The 17,870-nt window shown below is 42.9% G+C and overlaps 1 protein-coding gene across 1 annotated transcript; it reads left to right on the top strand.

Annotated features, from left to right (window-relative positions):
• The first annotated feature begins 4,025 nt into the window (after window positions 1-4,025).
• marchf1 (membrane-associated ring finger (C3HC4) 1) lies at window positions 4,026-16,592 on the top strand. Its single transcript, XM_030787712.1, has 7 exons — window positions 4,026-4,124; window positions 11,401-11,451; window positions 11,862-11,941; window positions 12,460-13,113; window positions 13,316-13,496; window positions 15,825-15,972; window positions 16,249-16,592. The coding sequence occupies exons 1-7, from the start codon at window positions 4,026-4,028 to the stop codon at window positions 16,590-16,592; spliced, it is 1,557 nt and encodes a 518-aa protein (XP_030643572.1).
• The last annotated feature ends 1,278 nt before the right edge of the window (window positions 16,593-17,870 follow it).

The following is a 17,870-nucleotide window of genomic DNA, read 5'->3' as shown; positions in this document are numbered from 1 at the left end:
TGATCACTGCCGTCTCGAGACAGTTAATTCCGCATGACATCACTGGAGATTGAGAAAAGAGGCAGTGCCGCTCGATACAGAGGCGCGATGAGGCTGCAGCATCACTGCACGGACTCGGTGAAACAGGCGCGTGCACACGCGATACACGTTGTTTTTGGTTGTGCAGATGTGCTGAACCGTTAGATGCGGAACTCACGGACTATGCAAACCGTGTTTTTTTTCAAACTGGAATTTGGCGACGACATGGTAAGTTTCTGGTTTTTCTGGTTTTACGTTAAAGTATGCAACTCCCTTGTTGCTACGCAACAAAATGCGATAGCTGCAACAGTGCATATGTGATGACCAAATGAAATCAGAACGTTGGGTTGGCTGGTCGACTAGAAGAAAAGCTCTAATGAAAAAATGTGTCAACAAAACACTGCCATATTTAACCGTACCTGCAATAATCAAATAAAGCATCGGTATTTAGCGGTATTATCAAAACATGCTTGACTTGATACAGCAGAATCGCAACCTAAGGGGAAATTATATTAACTTATACTGTAATGATATGACGTTAGCGCCCATGTTTCACACAGTCAGTTTTCTGAACTGACGTTTTGTTTGGATAAATATACATCAATAGACAGATGAATAAATAAATACACTTATTTTGTGCCTCACTTCTGAATTGTAACGATCCATTTTCCTTTATGCACAAGTCCACAATTATCACATGTACAGTTATTAGCATCACTGAAAGAAGACATAGCGGGGTAGTTAATGTTGACAACAAAATATTATTCAGATGTGACAAGAATGTAGCCATAACTTATTTTACACTAGGAGGGGCTTGGTCACATTGCTGGTTGGTCATTGGTAGAAAAAAGTCAATACTCAATGGTACTTACTTGTGATGTGTACCTTACTAGGTGCGTATATCACTGAATTGATTTGCAGCATAGACGGCCCTAGTCTGAATTGTTTGATTCAAATCACACAGAACATTCACACCTTTTAAAAACTGAACCAAACAGGCTAATTATGGTTTGCTAATGTGACGCATATTGGAGCATTTATTCTGAGATTGCATAATCTTGAAACGGCCTGGATTGGGTTATAATTGTGATGTTTTGCGTTTTGTCTCTCGAATTCTAGAGAATTCGCCTTTTTTCTTCTTTCTTTCCAGAGTTGTTTGAATTAGAGCTTTTTAAACGCTATCGCGAAGGTAAACACAAGAAAAAAAGTATATTACAGTATCTAAAATACTGTTTTTATACGTTCTTTTCCGTAGGCCTGTATCACTTCACTACACGTCAAGTAAAATTCGTAACAGATTTTTAATTAAAGGTATTATGGATTAAGATATTTCCTTTCGGAGTCTCTTCAGTACAAACAATGAATTATCACAGCGGCAAGCACCTCTTCAGAGTACAACTCGTTTAACACGATTCACAAGGAAAGGCGTCTGTGACGTCATGACACACTTCTACCAACACGGCGTCTCACTGAATCTGAGGCAACGGCCCATCTTGGTCGTGTATGTGAATAATACAATAATCAGAAATATAAATCAATCCATCATTACAACCATTCCAGTCGAATAAGTGTAAGGATGTAGAGATTTAATGAATTATGATGAGAAAGTATAAAGCTGAAAATTTCAAAGCAAGTTTCAGTTGTATCCTTATAATTATTTTATGACGTAATCAAATCAGATGTTAACAGTGTGTTCCGATGTAAAGAAAAGGGAAATGGGCCCTACTTCTACATTTAGTTTTATTTTCTAACAATCGCTGCAGTTGGCCGTTAGAAACTCGGGACACACCATGGTCCGTGATTAGTACTGACGTATATCTTTTTAGAATCATACCTGATGTTTTTGACCCTTAAGGACACACGCCACAGACATGTTAAGAGAGAAAATCGATAAACGTAACCAAGGGGAAATATGTCATAAAATGTCTATCTTCAGACCATAATCTGTCCCAAGATTTGTCGAGTTGCAGATCCAAGAAAGTGGAGAAACGTTGCACCCTAGCGTATGAAGACTGAAGATAATTATGATGTATGAAAGATATACCGTATTGTCTGTATATAACGCTATTAATCATGTATCTGCATATCTTTACAATCACTTCAGCTGAGTCATTTTCATCCTGTTACAATTTAAGAATAACGGCAGTGGATAAATATGTCAGTAATACTTGTTACAGTTTCCTTTATGAAAGAGAAAGGATAAATTGCTCAGTCTGCAGGGACAGACAATGATCCCACTTAGTATCTGGGGTATATTTAAAACGGTTTTATGGCTCTTCCAAATCCATAAGAAGAGTAGGCCTAATTGCCTGTCATTTATTATTCTAACACAGTGTAGTGGTTAACATGTATGTGGATATAACATGGCTACTCCCTTTGATGTGATTAGATAAACAGTTAAATTTTCAAGTATAAAGGTACGATAAAGAGAACCCATATATATGGCTTATGAGGTAAAATCCTCCATCAGAAAGAATATGATAAAAATATTATGTGATATTGATAAATACAGTCCATAATACCACAGTCATGTAACATAAACTGATATGGAGGCCAGCCACCGATCCAATACATAAACACATGGTTAATTAGTACGTGTTTCAGATGAAAAAAAAAAGAGATGTGTTAAGGTAACAAATAGTTAGGTATATGACAGTAAAGCATTACATGAAAGTGTAAATTTTACTAGTAAAGTAAAATTAGCAATACTGATACTTAAGATATTGGTGCAGTAGTAAATTATTAAAATAGAGCTCTGCACTGTGTGTTCTGTATAATACGCATGCGTGCACGCGCGCACACACACACACACACCAGAGTGGTAGAGAGATCAAGCGTGTGACATTAAAGAATATGACATTAGACATTTCCCATGATCTTCTCGTTAGTCGTGCTACATGGCCACTGTACATTTACCTGCCCTATAAATGATTTCTAATTTTGTATCTGTATTACTACACTGAACTCAGTGTAAGTAGGTCAGGCATTACACTTAAACACACACACACACACACACACACACACAGACGCACACAAACATAAGCACGCACGCAAACAAAGTGTGTCAACTTTGATTTTGTAACTGTAAATCAGGGTGTTTTTATAAGGCTTTGTATAAGAGTGTTCCCATGGATAACAGAATCCCTGTTCTTATTAGATTAACCAGACCCTCTTGGTTCTTTTAGTCTGTCAGCAAACTGTCAGTCCTTTAAAACGTAAATGTGTCCACTTTTTGTGGACATTGGCTCTCTTCTCAGGTCATCCAAACACATTTTTGTAATCTTGTATTTGTGTGTGCATGCGTTTGTGTGTGTGTGTGTGTGTGTGTTTGTGTATGTTGGAATGGCACTTGGTCAGGTTAGCAGTGTCTCTGTCCTGACTGGCACAGACCCAGGTGGAGAGAGAGAGAGAGAGAGAGAGAGAAGCCCCTGCAGTAGTAAGCTGATTAGCAGGCTCTGCTTTGCGCCCCCCCCCCCTCTCCCTCCACCCAAGAGGAAGAAGAGATTTGGGGCTAAAATAACCTCTAAGCCTTCTTCATCCACACGCTCACTATGCTGTAAACAAAGCAGCCTCACTCCCATGAACCAAGCTTCAATCACGCACACACACACACACCTAGACAGAAACAGTTACCATCACAGCCACACAACTCTCAGGTGAAATAGGCTGAATTCTCTCTCTCTCTCTCTCTCTCTCTCTCTCTCTGTCTCTCTGTCTGTCTCTGTCTCTCTCTCGCTTAGTGTCCTTTTCTTTTGTGGCAGAGTTCAGTGGTAGAATGACGGAGATCAGCTTTATTAGGACGCGGCTACCGGCTTTCCGACCTTTCCTCATTACCGCGGCCCTGCACTGAAATCTCTCCCCGGATACGCTCCGAGACCGTTTCATTTGTGCTTGCGCGCGTCTCCTATGGTAACGCCGCGGGAGACCTCGAGGACAATGTGATAGCGCGCACAGCGCCTTTGGAAGACTGAATCGAAGGTAATCGAAGGTCTCGAGCATTGCTAAGGATGCCTGTTCATCAGATCTCTGTGGTGCCAGCTACGAGGGAGACCGCGAGCAACGGCCGAAACTCCAGCAGAGTCAAAGACAGGAGTAAAGAAAATGAGGTGAGAGCACACAAACGCACCAACACACACACACACACACACACACACACTTTACTCATACTAATTCCTTAATGATATTATTAGTATTCAGTATATTTCCATACACATACGCTGCTTCTTTCCTAAAGTGATGCAGTCGGGCAGTGGTACCATTTTACTGAGATGTGTTGGCGTCAGTTGTGTTGGCTTGAGCTGCAATTTCAAGGAAATAATACGACTTTTCATGTTTTGTTAATTACCTGGTTCTCAAGAGTCACCAGACTAAATGTGAACGTGTAGGCCTCTGTGTGTGTGTGTGTGTGTGTGTATGTGTTCAGCCACCTGCTGTGTTATTCTTCAATCTCATAAACAAGAAAATAGGATAATTACTGTAATTAGCACAGCAAGTGTGTGCGTGCGTGCACGCGTGCGTGTGTGACAGAAAGAGCGAGAGAGACTGATTCATACTAATCTGTCGAGTTAATTTGGGGTGACCCTGATACAGGGTTTTGTAATTCATTTAAGGCTGTTTTGCATTTCATGTTGATTCATTCTAGACGTTTCCTCCAACTAGCCTCTCTCTCCACCATTTGTTTTTGTCTACCTGTATTTTTGCGATACCCTCATATATAGTGCATATGACGAGAACAGAAAACTTCCACACCCATTATTCAGAACACTGGGTTCTCCCCACTTGGATTTAGAATGCTCCCCATGTGGAATCTTGGAGATCTCTCTGGATGCTATGCATTGATGAAAATTCTGAGACCATCTGTTGGTTAAATCTGTTGGATTTAGTTTAAATAAGAGTTTAATTGGGTTTTGAAAGTGTCTATGGTTCAGTTGTATTTCTCTTATCATATTGGCTCAGGCTGGGATTTAGGTCATGAATTCTGATCCCAGATCAGTCTTTTACTTCAGGGGACCAATAGGGTGCCAATATGTTAGTATCCCATAGCAAGGCCATTGTTAAGCATACAAACAGATCTAACAAACTGACTTCACACAGAATCTGTATGATTGGTGATTGTTCTTTTTAAATTACCAGACATGCAGTTAGCTACAGTCAGGATGTCCGTGGCTTTCCGGTAGTTGATTAGTGGAGGAACACCTTAGTCCCGGTTCTGTCACCATAGAAGCAGCTTGACGGACAGGAATCTGGCCTTGACATCTTGCAAGAGGGCAGGTCTCTGTGGAGAGAGCACAGTCTATGCTCTGATGTTCATTCTCTTGGTTTGGCTTTGTCTGGGAATCACAGTGGCTCAGAGGTACTTAAGTGGTTGTAATTGGACACACTGTGTCAGAACTCCAAATTCCGAATGAGAAATTCCCCATGTCTTTAACGTGTCTCTGTGGAGCCATGTCAAGGTCATTTCTAGAAGTTTCTGGTTTCTCCCACCATAATTCCTATCGCTGCTCCAACATTTATCTTCCAGATACGTTTGATTTTCTAAAAAGGGGGACTGATAAATTTCCACATTTAAGAAATTTCATTCTAGGGTACTGTGTATTAATAAGATACTTTCTATCTGAGTGAAAACGTAGAAATGTTTGGAGTTATTTGTTTCTGGACAAATAGTTCCTCATCTCCCGTCTGAATCTCAAATAAGCCCCTCTGGTTGACCTAACTGAATGTTTCGAAAACAGAAATTGGGGTTGATTTTTGGTATCATGTCATCTTTCAAGTGATGGTCCTGTATTTACCTACACTGACCATACTGAGCAAAATATCGAAACAGTAGTCTACATTTCCATTTGCCTCACAGTTAGGTTGTGATTCTATATAGGATTATTTGGCAGATGTCCCTGTAAAAACTCGGGAGAATAAAAACGGCGAGAACGCAGCGATGTCACAGAAGTTTGTGGAAATTTTACGTTAAAGTCAGCGTCAGGCAGGGTTAACGGGGACCTATTCAAGCTTTGGCTACAATAGCTGTAAATGACTTCTCTGATCATTGTAGAACACTTTCTCCTTTTGTGTTGTGTTACAAGGAAAAAAACAGTCTGCCTTCTGTGGTGGATTTTTGCTTCTCTGTGTGGGCGTAGGTGTTGGAGAAGCAGCAGCTGTTGGAGACCAGTTTCATTTGAAATTCCACCATCACAGTTTTGTGGGTCGTCACGGTAGCGTACCATTTGTCCGTGGATAAGGTCTGAACAGATCCACCTCTTTTTAAGCCCTAATTTGGGATGCCACGCCCATATATGTACTCAGTGACCTGGGAAACGCAGTTTACGATTTTGAGAGACGAAACCACTGCGCTGGTTTCTAGAATCTTCTCGAAATCTAGTGAAACAGAACATTCCATTGGTGCTCAGCGAAGGTTCCATTTCTACCTGGTTTTCCTTTTCTTGAGTAATAATTGTGGGAATTCTCTTTCTATAGATCTATAGGAGGAGGGTGAGTGACAAAGAGGGCGGTGTTGTGTAAATTGCCAAGAGTCGTTCGGACGTAAGACGCCTTTCACATGTCATGCTACCGTGACCTGGGAAAGTTATCTGCAGGAGGTCTAATCCACTGTGCTTTCTGCTGGCAGTTTCATGATGGGTCACTCACTGCCGACACACACACACACACACGCACACACACAATTTTTTTCTTTTTCCACTCCTTCTCTCATGCTCTCTCTCTCTCTCTCTCTCCCCTCTTCCCTTTCATACACACACACACACACACACACACACACACACACACAAATCTCTACAGGGCTTGTTATCACGGTGGTAGCACCTGTTTAGTGAAGAACTGGGACTACACAAGAGTGATTGATGATTGCTCATTGTGTGCATCAGGGTCTGCACTCAAGAGAGACTGACCTCACAATGGTTCGTTTCAACCTCATCTGTACTGGGTCTGTCCGGTATTTGTGTGTGTGAGTGTGTGATCGGGTGTATCATGGTTTCAAAACACTGCTGTCAGTACAGTTGGACACTGAGTAATGGCCAGCTTCATTACCTGTTTTTCGTTCTCTGACTGGGGACTGACTTAAGAGGCTGTTACATCTTGAGAAAGTGAGTATGTGAGTGAATGAGTAAGTGAGAGAGTGATTGTGTGAGTGTGCCTTTACGGGTGTGAGTTTGTGAGTGAGAGAGTGATGCGGTGAGTGTATGGAGTGAAAGAGAGAGAGAGAGAGAGTGAGGAGAAAGCAAAATGTTAGTGAAGTGTTGTGTGTCTAAATTGAGCCTGAAGGTGGGGATAGACCAACAATGCAGATTATCCTTATTGGTACAGCTAATCCAGCCACACACACACACACACACACACACCCAAACACACAAACACATACACACCCATATACGCATGCGCATTCGCATACGCATACACATGATCCTTAGATGTGCAGTACCAGACATTTGGTGCCTTGTAAGTGATAGAGCAAGCACAGATAACTGATTGTACCGGTAAGTGTATGAATGTTTATTTGTGCGTTTGAAAGAGAGAGAGAGAGCATGCAAGTTGTTGTTTTTAGAATGCGAATAGTTAGTGATGTGAGTGGAATTGTATTTCTTTGCAGAGCAATAATTAGGCAACAGTCTTGCAGCCTACAATATGATTGTGAGTGGATGTGTTTGTGTTTGTGTATTCCATGCCACTCTTGTGTGTGCATGTATCACTTGGAATGGATTGCAACTAAGAATCATTTGGGTATATAGGTATGGTAGGTACTGGTATGTAGATTGGTATGTGTTGAGTTGAAAAACTGAACTTGCAGCCTACATTTTCTAACCGAGTCAGGAGATAGAAAGTTAGTGAGGAACTTGACCTTTAGCCTTAAAGACGAGGTCAAAATCTTTTGACCTTGAATCAGGGGTCAAGGTGGGTCCGAGAGTTTAGCGCTCTTGGTCGTCTGTGAAAGCAGTATTTCTGTTTTACTCAATAATCACAAGTTTAAAAAAATATCAAGACTAGCAAGAAGGGGGAAAAACAAAGAAATGAAAAAAATCAAAGACTTATTTCTGTTCAGGGGCTGTGTTCAATTTGTTTCACTGCTGAAGCACACAGAAGCGGTCGAGGCAGAGGAATAGAGTATTGTTGAGGGATAATCTAAATTAATTACGGCAAATGAATAACTACTGAATTAATTGAATTTCTTTGCCCTCTGTGCGCAAAAAGGCAACGCTGAACTGCCAGCATCACAATTAACAGATAATTTCATTTTAATTTCATACAATTTGCATGTAAAACACATCATTGAATAACAGAATAATTTCACAGAGCGCCGCAAAAACATAGTAAAGTGTGTTAGTTATTACATGGGTCATTACTATCAGACAATAGGTTACGAAGCAGCACTGAGGGACAGACGAGCCTTTTTTTTCTGTCTCGGTATAAGATAAAGAAAAGTGAGTTTGCTCTTTGTGGTGTAGTATTTTAATGACATTTTAATGACCGCTGACCGTTCACCGAGAAAGAATTTGAATCTCAGGTTTCCTTATTTATTTCCACCTTTGTATTTTTTTAACTTAGATTAACTCCCAGCTCTTTTAAAGGTGCTAACATTAGTGTATTTAGTACTGGGTCTCAGGAGGGCGGGATCTCAGCTCAACATAGCCACAGTCTAACACATTTCCATTGGACCTTCGAACTCAGCCAACTTAATGCATTAAACTCTCATTAGCAAGTTGTTTTAAGATGAAAACCAAACAAACAAACAAAAAAAAGGTGCACTTTTGCTTCATATGCACTGGCTCTCTTGCAATGACTCTGGATAAATGTTAAGGGACCCTGCTCTAAAATTGAAGAAACATGGTTACACACCTAAAAGTGGGATTTAGCTACAGAAGGACAAGTGGAAAAGCGCAAAATTTTGTGAAAAATTAAAATGTGTGTGTGTATGTGAGTGTTTACTTTATAAGCACGAGGCTGGTCATCTGAGGTGGGTAACTGGCCACCAGCCAAAGGAGGATCATGCTAAGGCTAACTTAGCTCAAGTTTATAAATATCTCTGTCTATCTATCTATCTATCTATGTCTACCTATCTGTCTAAATATATATATATACACACACACACATAGATAGATAAATAGATAAAGAGTTAGAGAAGGAGTAGAGCAAACAGAGAGCAACCAAGATATAAAGAGAGAGAGATGGTTTTGTCAAACCTGAACCAACACACACACACACAAGGTAGAGGGGTGTATGAAATATATATGGGCTGATCAGATGAAAGGTCGCGTCTAAGTGAAGTATTAATTATGTAGGGTCTGATGGCTAGAGTTTCATTCCAGAAAGTCAACCACACAGACCTTCTTTAGTTTACCACAAAAGCTATAGCCCCATAAAGCTGACTAAACAAACTTGTTGCTTCATGAGGATTAAGAAGTTTGTCAACAGCTGCTGGTTTGCCTCTCTGGATTACAAATGCTGTTTTGTCTTGTCGTGGAAAACTGGCATTGCTTGCAAATGAAAATTAGCATCTTTGGCTAACAGATGCTAGGGGACATACGCTACATTCTGTTCTGCAACCTGGACTGCACATGCTCACCTGTTAATTGACTTATGTCTTGAGACTTCACTGGACTTGCTGAATCATCAAAAAACAAACAAACAAGCAAACTAAAATCCAAACTTTTTTGTGCGACGAACATAAGCTATATGCTAACCTGCTATTTGGACTACATACTCTGCCGTTGCATTGGACACCACAGTTTAGGAAATTTGCTCCATGAATTATTGTGAACATAATTGACTTACATTAGTTAATTTTGCAAGCCAAAGGGTACTTTTTTTGGTACATAAAAATGGTAACGTTCGATAACATGCTAAGTTGAATCTTCAGTGCTGAGGAATATTGCTATATTCGCGTTTTTCGATATATTCCGTTTGATAAATTGTCTCTGGAGAAAAGTGTACTGCTGACAGAGCGAGTCATGGGCCATTTGTGGAGCAGACAGGGGGTAGCTGACGGACCCAAAGTCCAGGAGCAGGAGCAGGCAGCTGAACCTGTGGAGGAAGAGGTGTCAGGGCAGCCACCTCCACAGGTGAACCACCCAGAGTTCAACAGCAATGAGGATGCTATTATCTGATGCTATACAATCATCATTTAAACCCAGACAGACACGCACAGAGAGAGAGAGAGAGAGCGAGCATCTGAACATTTGAAACTCAAAGCTGACAAGTTCCCAAGTTACATGACAGGAAGAACAAAAACAGAAATAGAAATAAAGTAATAAATGTCTATCGTAAAGGTCGAGATAGTTAAGTTAAGATGAAAGGACAGAGAGGGTAAGTGAGTCGTTTGTGAGCCGGAGCTAGATGCTGTAAACGGACGGTAAAAGAATCTCTAGCCTCTCTCGACGTTGTCGGACATGTTATTGACGCAGTCAGTCAGTAAATCAGCAGATCTCAGCCCCTCCCTCTCTCACTCTGTCACATCTTGCTCTGGAAACATCTAAAGCAGACTTAATCATACTGAAAATAGAATCAAAGCACCATACAAACACACATATGTGCGCACTGGCACACACACACACACACACACACACACACCCAGACAGGTCTTAGGTAGGCATTATCTTTAGTAATTGGATTGGTCTGTGTTAGAGCATCAGTCACATTAGACTCCACTGTTCATACATGTGACGCTGGAAAACTGGCTCCCTCGTAATTAGGCCTGTTTGCGTCTGTTTATATGTGTTTAATGGTTGCTGGTTTGTTGTAACAGGGTTTGTAAATGGGACTGAGAGTGCTTGTGTACGCGTATATGTCATGTAAATGTATGTGTGTTTTCAATATTTTATGGCTTTGCTGGCCTTGTGTGTGTGTGTGTGTGTGTGTGTGTGTGTGTGTATATATATGTGTGTGTGTGTGTGTATATATATATATTAAATTAATGCAGGGGGGACATTGTGTGTGTGTGTGTGTGTCTGTGTGTGTGTTTGAGAGAGAGAGACAGAGAAGTGTGTTTCAGATTTAGTCAGATCAGAGGGTTCTTGTAGGTTCAGGTTTGATTAGAGAGTGCTGAGTTTGCTCTTCTTTACAAAGCTATTAATTGGATAACAACACTGTCTTTGAAGACTGTGGTGATATTGTGTGTGTGTTTTTCTTTTGCACTGGCCTGTAGACAGATGCAAGAAAGGAATAAAATTCAAGGCTCGTCTTACAGAGGATAACATGCGCCTGATACAATCAGACTCACGATGTTGTGCGAGTGTGGGTGGAGAGCTAATATAAGGAATGCAATATGTTATAAAAGAGCTGTTCGGTGAAGATGACGAGAGAGAGAGAGACTGTGTGAGACAGATGCTTATTTTATTTCATTTTTTAAAAATTATTTATTTATTTATTTTTGTGCCATAGGGTGAGAAAGGCCCTAGACGATCAGGGAGTCGCTCCAGCAACATCTCCAAGGTAACAAAACACACACACACACACCTAATTCACAGCACGATGTCTTAATTGAGTGTTCAATTTGTGATTAGTGGTGTGTGTAATTGTTTCACAAAGAAAATAAATGTTTCGGTGGAGACACTTGAAAAGCCTAATCAACAGTGAGGGTTCAGTGCTCTCTTCGTAAAACAATAAAAAATCTCTCTTTTTATGGTTGGACACAGACAATGAAACCGCTATTGATTTCATTAGCTCACACCGGACGTGCGCCTTATGTAATGTATTGAAAATCTCTACCATCTGATAGGTTACTAAGTGAGAACTTGTCACTTGATTGGTTGCTTAACCAGCAGTGGTACCTGTAAATGTATGAGATTAGACACTATTATTGGTTGTTTTGTGAATCTATGCACTGTGATTGGTTGGTTTAGGCGAGCAGCTCCAACCAGGGGCCAGTACAAAACAGCATCTCTCGCACCTCCGTCTCACCCTCCTCTCAGGACATCTGCAGGTGGGTGGAGCCAGGATGTCACCCTGGTTACAAGGGTCTCACCTTTTACTGTCTCCTGCTTTCTGCTCATCAGCATCCATAAGCCCTGCTTTGTGTGTGTGTGTGTGAGTGAGTGTGTACAGAACTGAGATCTTTCAGTATCTTAAGTGAGTGTTCCACTTCCTCTGAAAAACTGGGCTCTGAAAAACATTTTTTATCTGACTTTGTTGAAACCCGGGTATTACAAGCCTCGCTTACAAAACGTGTACATTTTTGATATACGCTACGTATGAAAAATTCCACCAACTGTTCTGGATGCTCCTATTAGCACAGTAAACTGGAAGAGTATTCCTAGTTAAGAGCCCAGTTAAAAAGGACGTTCATTGATAATCTGTCATTTCATTATGATATTTTCCTTGTGTGTCTCACGCTGTCATTTCACGCCATTTCCATTCCTTTCCGTTCTTTTGTGTGTGCACATTTGTGTGTGTGTGTGTGTGTGCATGCGTGTGTGTGTTTGTGTGTGTGTGTGTGGTCAGTTCAAGTGGTCCAGTCAGGCTAGATGAAGATGGTTCAGACCAAACCACACCCGTCATGCCGATAAGTCTTAACTCCAACTCCACACTTGCGGCAAAGAGGCAGGTGAAGCGTCGTCACCGGCGGCGACGAGACGCCTGCGGAAGCCGGTCTATCGGGTGCGTGTCGGAGTGCGTGGACGCTCAGGAAGACGGAGCGAAACGCGAAAACCGCCGCGCGCGCACGCGCTCCGATTCGTCCTCGGAAGACGAGCAGCGCTGGAGAGAGGCGCGGTCGTGGACTCGGGAGAAAGCCCGGCGAAGACGCAGCAGCAGCCGGCACGCGGCAACGCAGGCGCGAGACGGCATGGAGCTGCTGTCCGTGGGCTCGGACGAAGCCCAGAAGGAGAATCAACCGCCGCGAGGGGGCGGAGCCAGCGTCAAAAGCCGCAAGAAGTCCTCGGTGAAGAGGGAGGAGCGAGCGAACAAGGCGGTTGATCACAGGAAAGGGAACGGCCAGGGAAGCGAGGAGGAACAGCCAATAACGAAATCGTACGAGGAGCAAGGCTCGGGCGATCCCGACATGGCTGTACCGACAGCCTGTAAATGCACAAACTCAGCCAGCCAGAATGGCAACACACAACAAGTATGCAGTGATGATGAACTGGAGGTTTGCAGGTGAGAGAGTGATGTAGACAGAGAGAGAGAGAAAAAGAGAGAGAGAGAGAGAGATGGGAGGAGAACGTGTGTTAGTTTAGCTTACGAGTTGGAATTTTTTATCCATTACGAGAAAAACTGTCAGCCAGAGAGAGTGAGGTAAAGACATTATGCCTGTGTACAGAGGGTCTAAGGAAAGTGCTTTCTCTGTGTGTGTGTTTAGGATCTGTCACTGTGAGGGAGATGAGGAGTGTCCTTTGATCACTCCATGCCGTTGTACGGGGAGTCTGCGTTTCGTACACCAGGCCTGTCTACACCAGTGGATCAAAAGTTCTGATACACGCTGCTGTGAACTCTGTAAATACGACTTCATCATGGAAACACACCTCAAACCACTGCGCAAGGTATCAGACACACACACACACACACCTCAAACCACTGTGCAAGGTATCAGACACACACACACACACACACATACACACACCTCAAACCACTGCGCAAGGTATCAGACACACACACACACACACACACACACACACACACACCTCAAACCACTGCGCAAGGTATCAGACACACAAACAAACACACACACACACACACACACACACACACACACACACCTCAAACCATTGGCAAGGTATCAGACACACAAACGCACACACACACACACACACACACGTACCTCAAACCACTGCGCAAGGTATCAGACACACAAACACACACACATACCTTAAACCACTGTGCAAGGTATCAGACACACAAACACACACACACACGCACGCACACACCTCAAACCACTGCGCAAGGTATTAGACACACACACACACACACACACCTCTCAAACCACTGCACAAGGTATCTCACACACACACACACACACACACACACCTCTAAAACCACTGCGCAAGATATCAGACACACACACACACACACACACCTCTCAAACCACTGCGCAAGATATCAGACACACACACACACACACATGCACACACACACCTCTCAAACCACTGCACAAGGTATCTCACACACACACACACACCTCAAACCACTGCGCAAGGTATCAGACACACAAACAAACACACACACACACACACACACACACACACCTCAAACCATTGGCAAGGTATCAGACACACAAACAAACACACACACACACACACACACACACGTACCTCAAACCACTGCGCAAGGTATCAGACACACAAACACACACACATACCTTAAACCACTGTGCAAGGTATCAGACACACAAACACACACACACACGCACGCACACACCTCAAACCACTGCGCAAGGTATTAGACACACACACACACACACACACCTCTCAAACCACTGCACAAGGTATCTCACACACACACACACACACACACACACACACACACACCTCTAAAACCACTGCGCAAGATATCAGACACACACACACACACACACCTCTCAAACCACTGCGCAAGATATCAGACACACACACACACACACATGCACACACACACCTCTCAAACCACTGCACAAGGTATCTCACACACACACACACACCTCAAACCACTGCGCAAGGTATCAGACACACAAACAAACACACACACACACACACACACACACACACACACACACCTCAAACCATTGGCAAGGTATCAGACACACAAACAAACACACACACACACACACACACACACGTACCTCAAACCACTGCGCAAGGTATCAGACACACAAACACACACACATACCTTAAACCACTGTGCAAGGTATCAGACACACAAACACACACACACACGCACGCACACACCTCAAACCACTGCGCAAGGTATTAGACACACACACACACACACACACCTCTCAAACCACTGCACAAGGTATCTCACACACACACACACACACACACACACACACACACCTCTAAAACCACTGCGCAAGATATCAGACACACACACACACACACACCTCTCAAACCACTGCGCAAGATATCAGACACACACACACACACACACATGCACACACACACCTCTCAAACCACTGCACAAGGTATCTCACACACACACACACACCTCAAACCACTGCGCAAGGTATCAGACACACACACACACACACACACACACACACACACATACACACACCTCAAACCACTGCGCAAGGTATCAGACACATACACACACACTTCTCAAACCACTGTGCATGTTATCTCTCTCACACACACACACACACACCTCAGACTGCTGCACAAGGTATCTGTCACACACACCCACACACACGCACTTCAGACTGTTGCACAAGGAATCACACAGGCATACACCTCAGATCCCCTAAATGTAACCATTAGCTGCCCCTCATCAAGTATCACAGACATATGCCACTGACACAATAATTAATATTACATATTAGCTATGATATCGTTGTGCTGCATTGTGAGGAATGGTGACCCAATACTGCCCCTTGATGGCCTTTAAAGGAATTACACCGGCAACAGAGATGAGTGTAAATGGGATTACCAGTGATGAGTCTACATTGGAGTTGACAGAAAGGCATTTGTCTCATTGTGCTAAAAAAGTCATTTTCTATATTAATGGCACTTGATATTTCTCCTGTGTAGTCTCAATTCGCAGTACTCTTTTCTTTTGTAAGGAGTTGTTTCTTCCACGACACAAATCCACAGATCCTCCACAGCATTGTACATTCAGGCCTCAAAAATCAGCACTCCTCTAAACTGTCTTTCTTGTCCCTCCCTCTTCTCTGTCAGTGGGAAAAGCTGCAGATGTCCACCAGTGAGCGCAGGAAGATCTTCTGCTCCGTGACCTTTCACCTCGTGGCAGTGGTGTGTGTCATCTGGTCTCTGTATGTCCTTATTGACCGCACCGCTGAGGAGATCAGACAGGGCAAGAACAATGGTAAAGCTCTGCTGCCCATGTGAACACACACACATGCACACACACAAACATACACACACAAAAACGCACATACACACACACACATACATATACACATGCACGCACACATACACACACATACACACACGCACATACACACACACATACATATACACACGCAGGAACGTACGCACACACACACACACACACACACACACACACACACAGACTCTGAATAGCTATGCGACTGTTTAGGGGGTGTGTATATGCTGTAATACCATCTCATTGCACACACAGCGTTGCTGCGTTTGTCTCCCCTCAATGCCGTAGGGGTTCTGGAGTGGCCTTTCTGGACCAAGCTCATCGTGGTCGCCGTCGGTTTTGCCGGCGGCTTGATCTTCATGTACATCCAATGTAAGGTCTACCTGCAGCTGTGGCGTCGACTTAAAGCCTTCAACCGCATCATATTTGTCCAGAACTGCCCGGACACCGCCAAGAGCGCGGACGAGAGGCCGTCTCCGGCCGCCCCCGTCGCCCAGAGCAACGGCAAGCGCGAGGCCGCCGAAGTGCCCGTCTCTCAGACCCAGACGAGCACTTCCTGTCCCGCCCCCACGGGAAGCGCGGAGGTGGCTCCCGTTTGATTGACGGGTCAAGGACGGCTCCTGTTACTGACTGTCGGTCTCTGGACTCTGAGAGTGGCCGCGCTCCAAACGACCTGCTGTTCACTACCCAGTGCACTTCTGAGGGGCTGGAATAGGAGACTTTATGTAGGTGACTCTGGGTGGTCTCACATGGCTAGTCGATGAATTTTTAACATTTGCTCGTCCTTACAACTCCAGTGTGTTCAGATCGTCCTGGAAGGCACGAGCAACAAAGAGTGATGATTGCTGTTTGAGAAATTAGCCAGCCAATCAGATTTCATTTTAGCTCTGCGTCTCTGCGAGTATTGTTAGTCAGTTTTAACATCAGCAAGATATATTCTAGGGAGATGTTGAAAATTCAGTCTCTGACTATGTGAGACTAATAATTATGTGGATAGGTATTCTCAAAGGGAAGTGAACTTAACAACATCCAGCCAACATCCATTCATGTCTGAACAGCAAGTCGCTACACCCTAATGAGCATTGAAACGCCCTCAAAACCAATTCAGACAAGAGCAAGAACATGGAACATATTGATGTCAACATTTTTTTAAAAGCATCTCAAACTACTGTTTAATGTATATGCAAAACGTAAAATTAATCTATTTTGTTTATCATATTTGACACACAAGGTATGTAGCCCTTTGAAACGCATTTGGGGCCAAATCATTTCATTCAGAAGTGAACCAAATCATTTCGAATGTGTGGTTGTCAAGCTGTTGCTATGGTAATTTTACCCGTGCACTCCCAGCAGCCCAGCAACCCAGCCAGGTTTTGTATTAAATCTATAGGGGCCTGCACTGGTTTCCACGGTTAAAGAGACTCAACTCTTTTCAGCTAGATTCAACAGTCAGTTCTCTCAAAACTTAGTTTGTCTAATGCACCAAAGATCTGAGGTGATAAAACTCTTTAACTAATCAAAGAACTTAGATCCACTTTTAGGTTAAAGTTACTTTCTACATTAACTAAGAACATTACTGACAGACCAGTGATCCACTTTGTAAAACCAATTAAACAGTAAATTACTGAACTATATTTTGACAATACTTTTTTTTCAGGGGGGGGGAGAGAGATGTTAATCTTAAAGATGGTAATGTTGAAGAATCTTTAGTTGGTTAAGTATTTCAGTATTTTAGCTCTCTCTCTCTCTACTTATGCAGCTCACAAATGTTGATTTCATGGAGGAGGTCTTGAGAAATATAAGTGTATTTATGGTATGATTGTGATATCAGATGATTACAATTGGTGATGTTTAGTGTCATATTATGTTTTAATATC

Source organism: Chanos chanos, chromosome 11 (assembly GCF_902362185.1).
Source record: "Chanos chanos chromosome 11, fChaCha1.1, whole genome shotgun sequence".
Classification (NCBI taxonomy): Eukaryota; Metazoa; Chordata; class Actinopteri; order Gonorynchiformes; family Chanidae; genus Chanos; species Chanos chanos.
Note: the sequence above shows the minus strand (reverse complement) of the source record. Positions and strands in the feature narration are given on the sequence as shown.

Coding starts and splice junctions, on each gene's coding strand:
- marchf1 (XM_030787712.1), top strand. CDS start 4,026: ATGCCTGTTCATCAGATCTCTGTGGTGCCAGCTACGAGGGAGACCGCG. Junction 4,125..11,400: donor ACAGGAGTAAAGAAAATGAG/GTGAGAGCACAC, acceptor TTTGTGCCATAG/GGTGAGAAAGGCCCTAGACG. Junction 11,452..11,861: donor GCTCCAGCAACATCTCCAAG/GTAACAAAACAC, acceptor TGGTTGGTTTAG/GCGAGCAGCTCCAACCAGGG.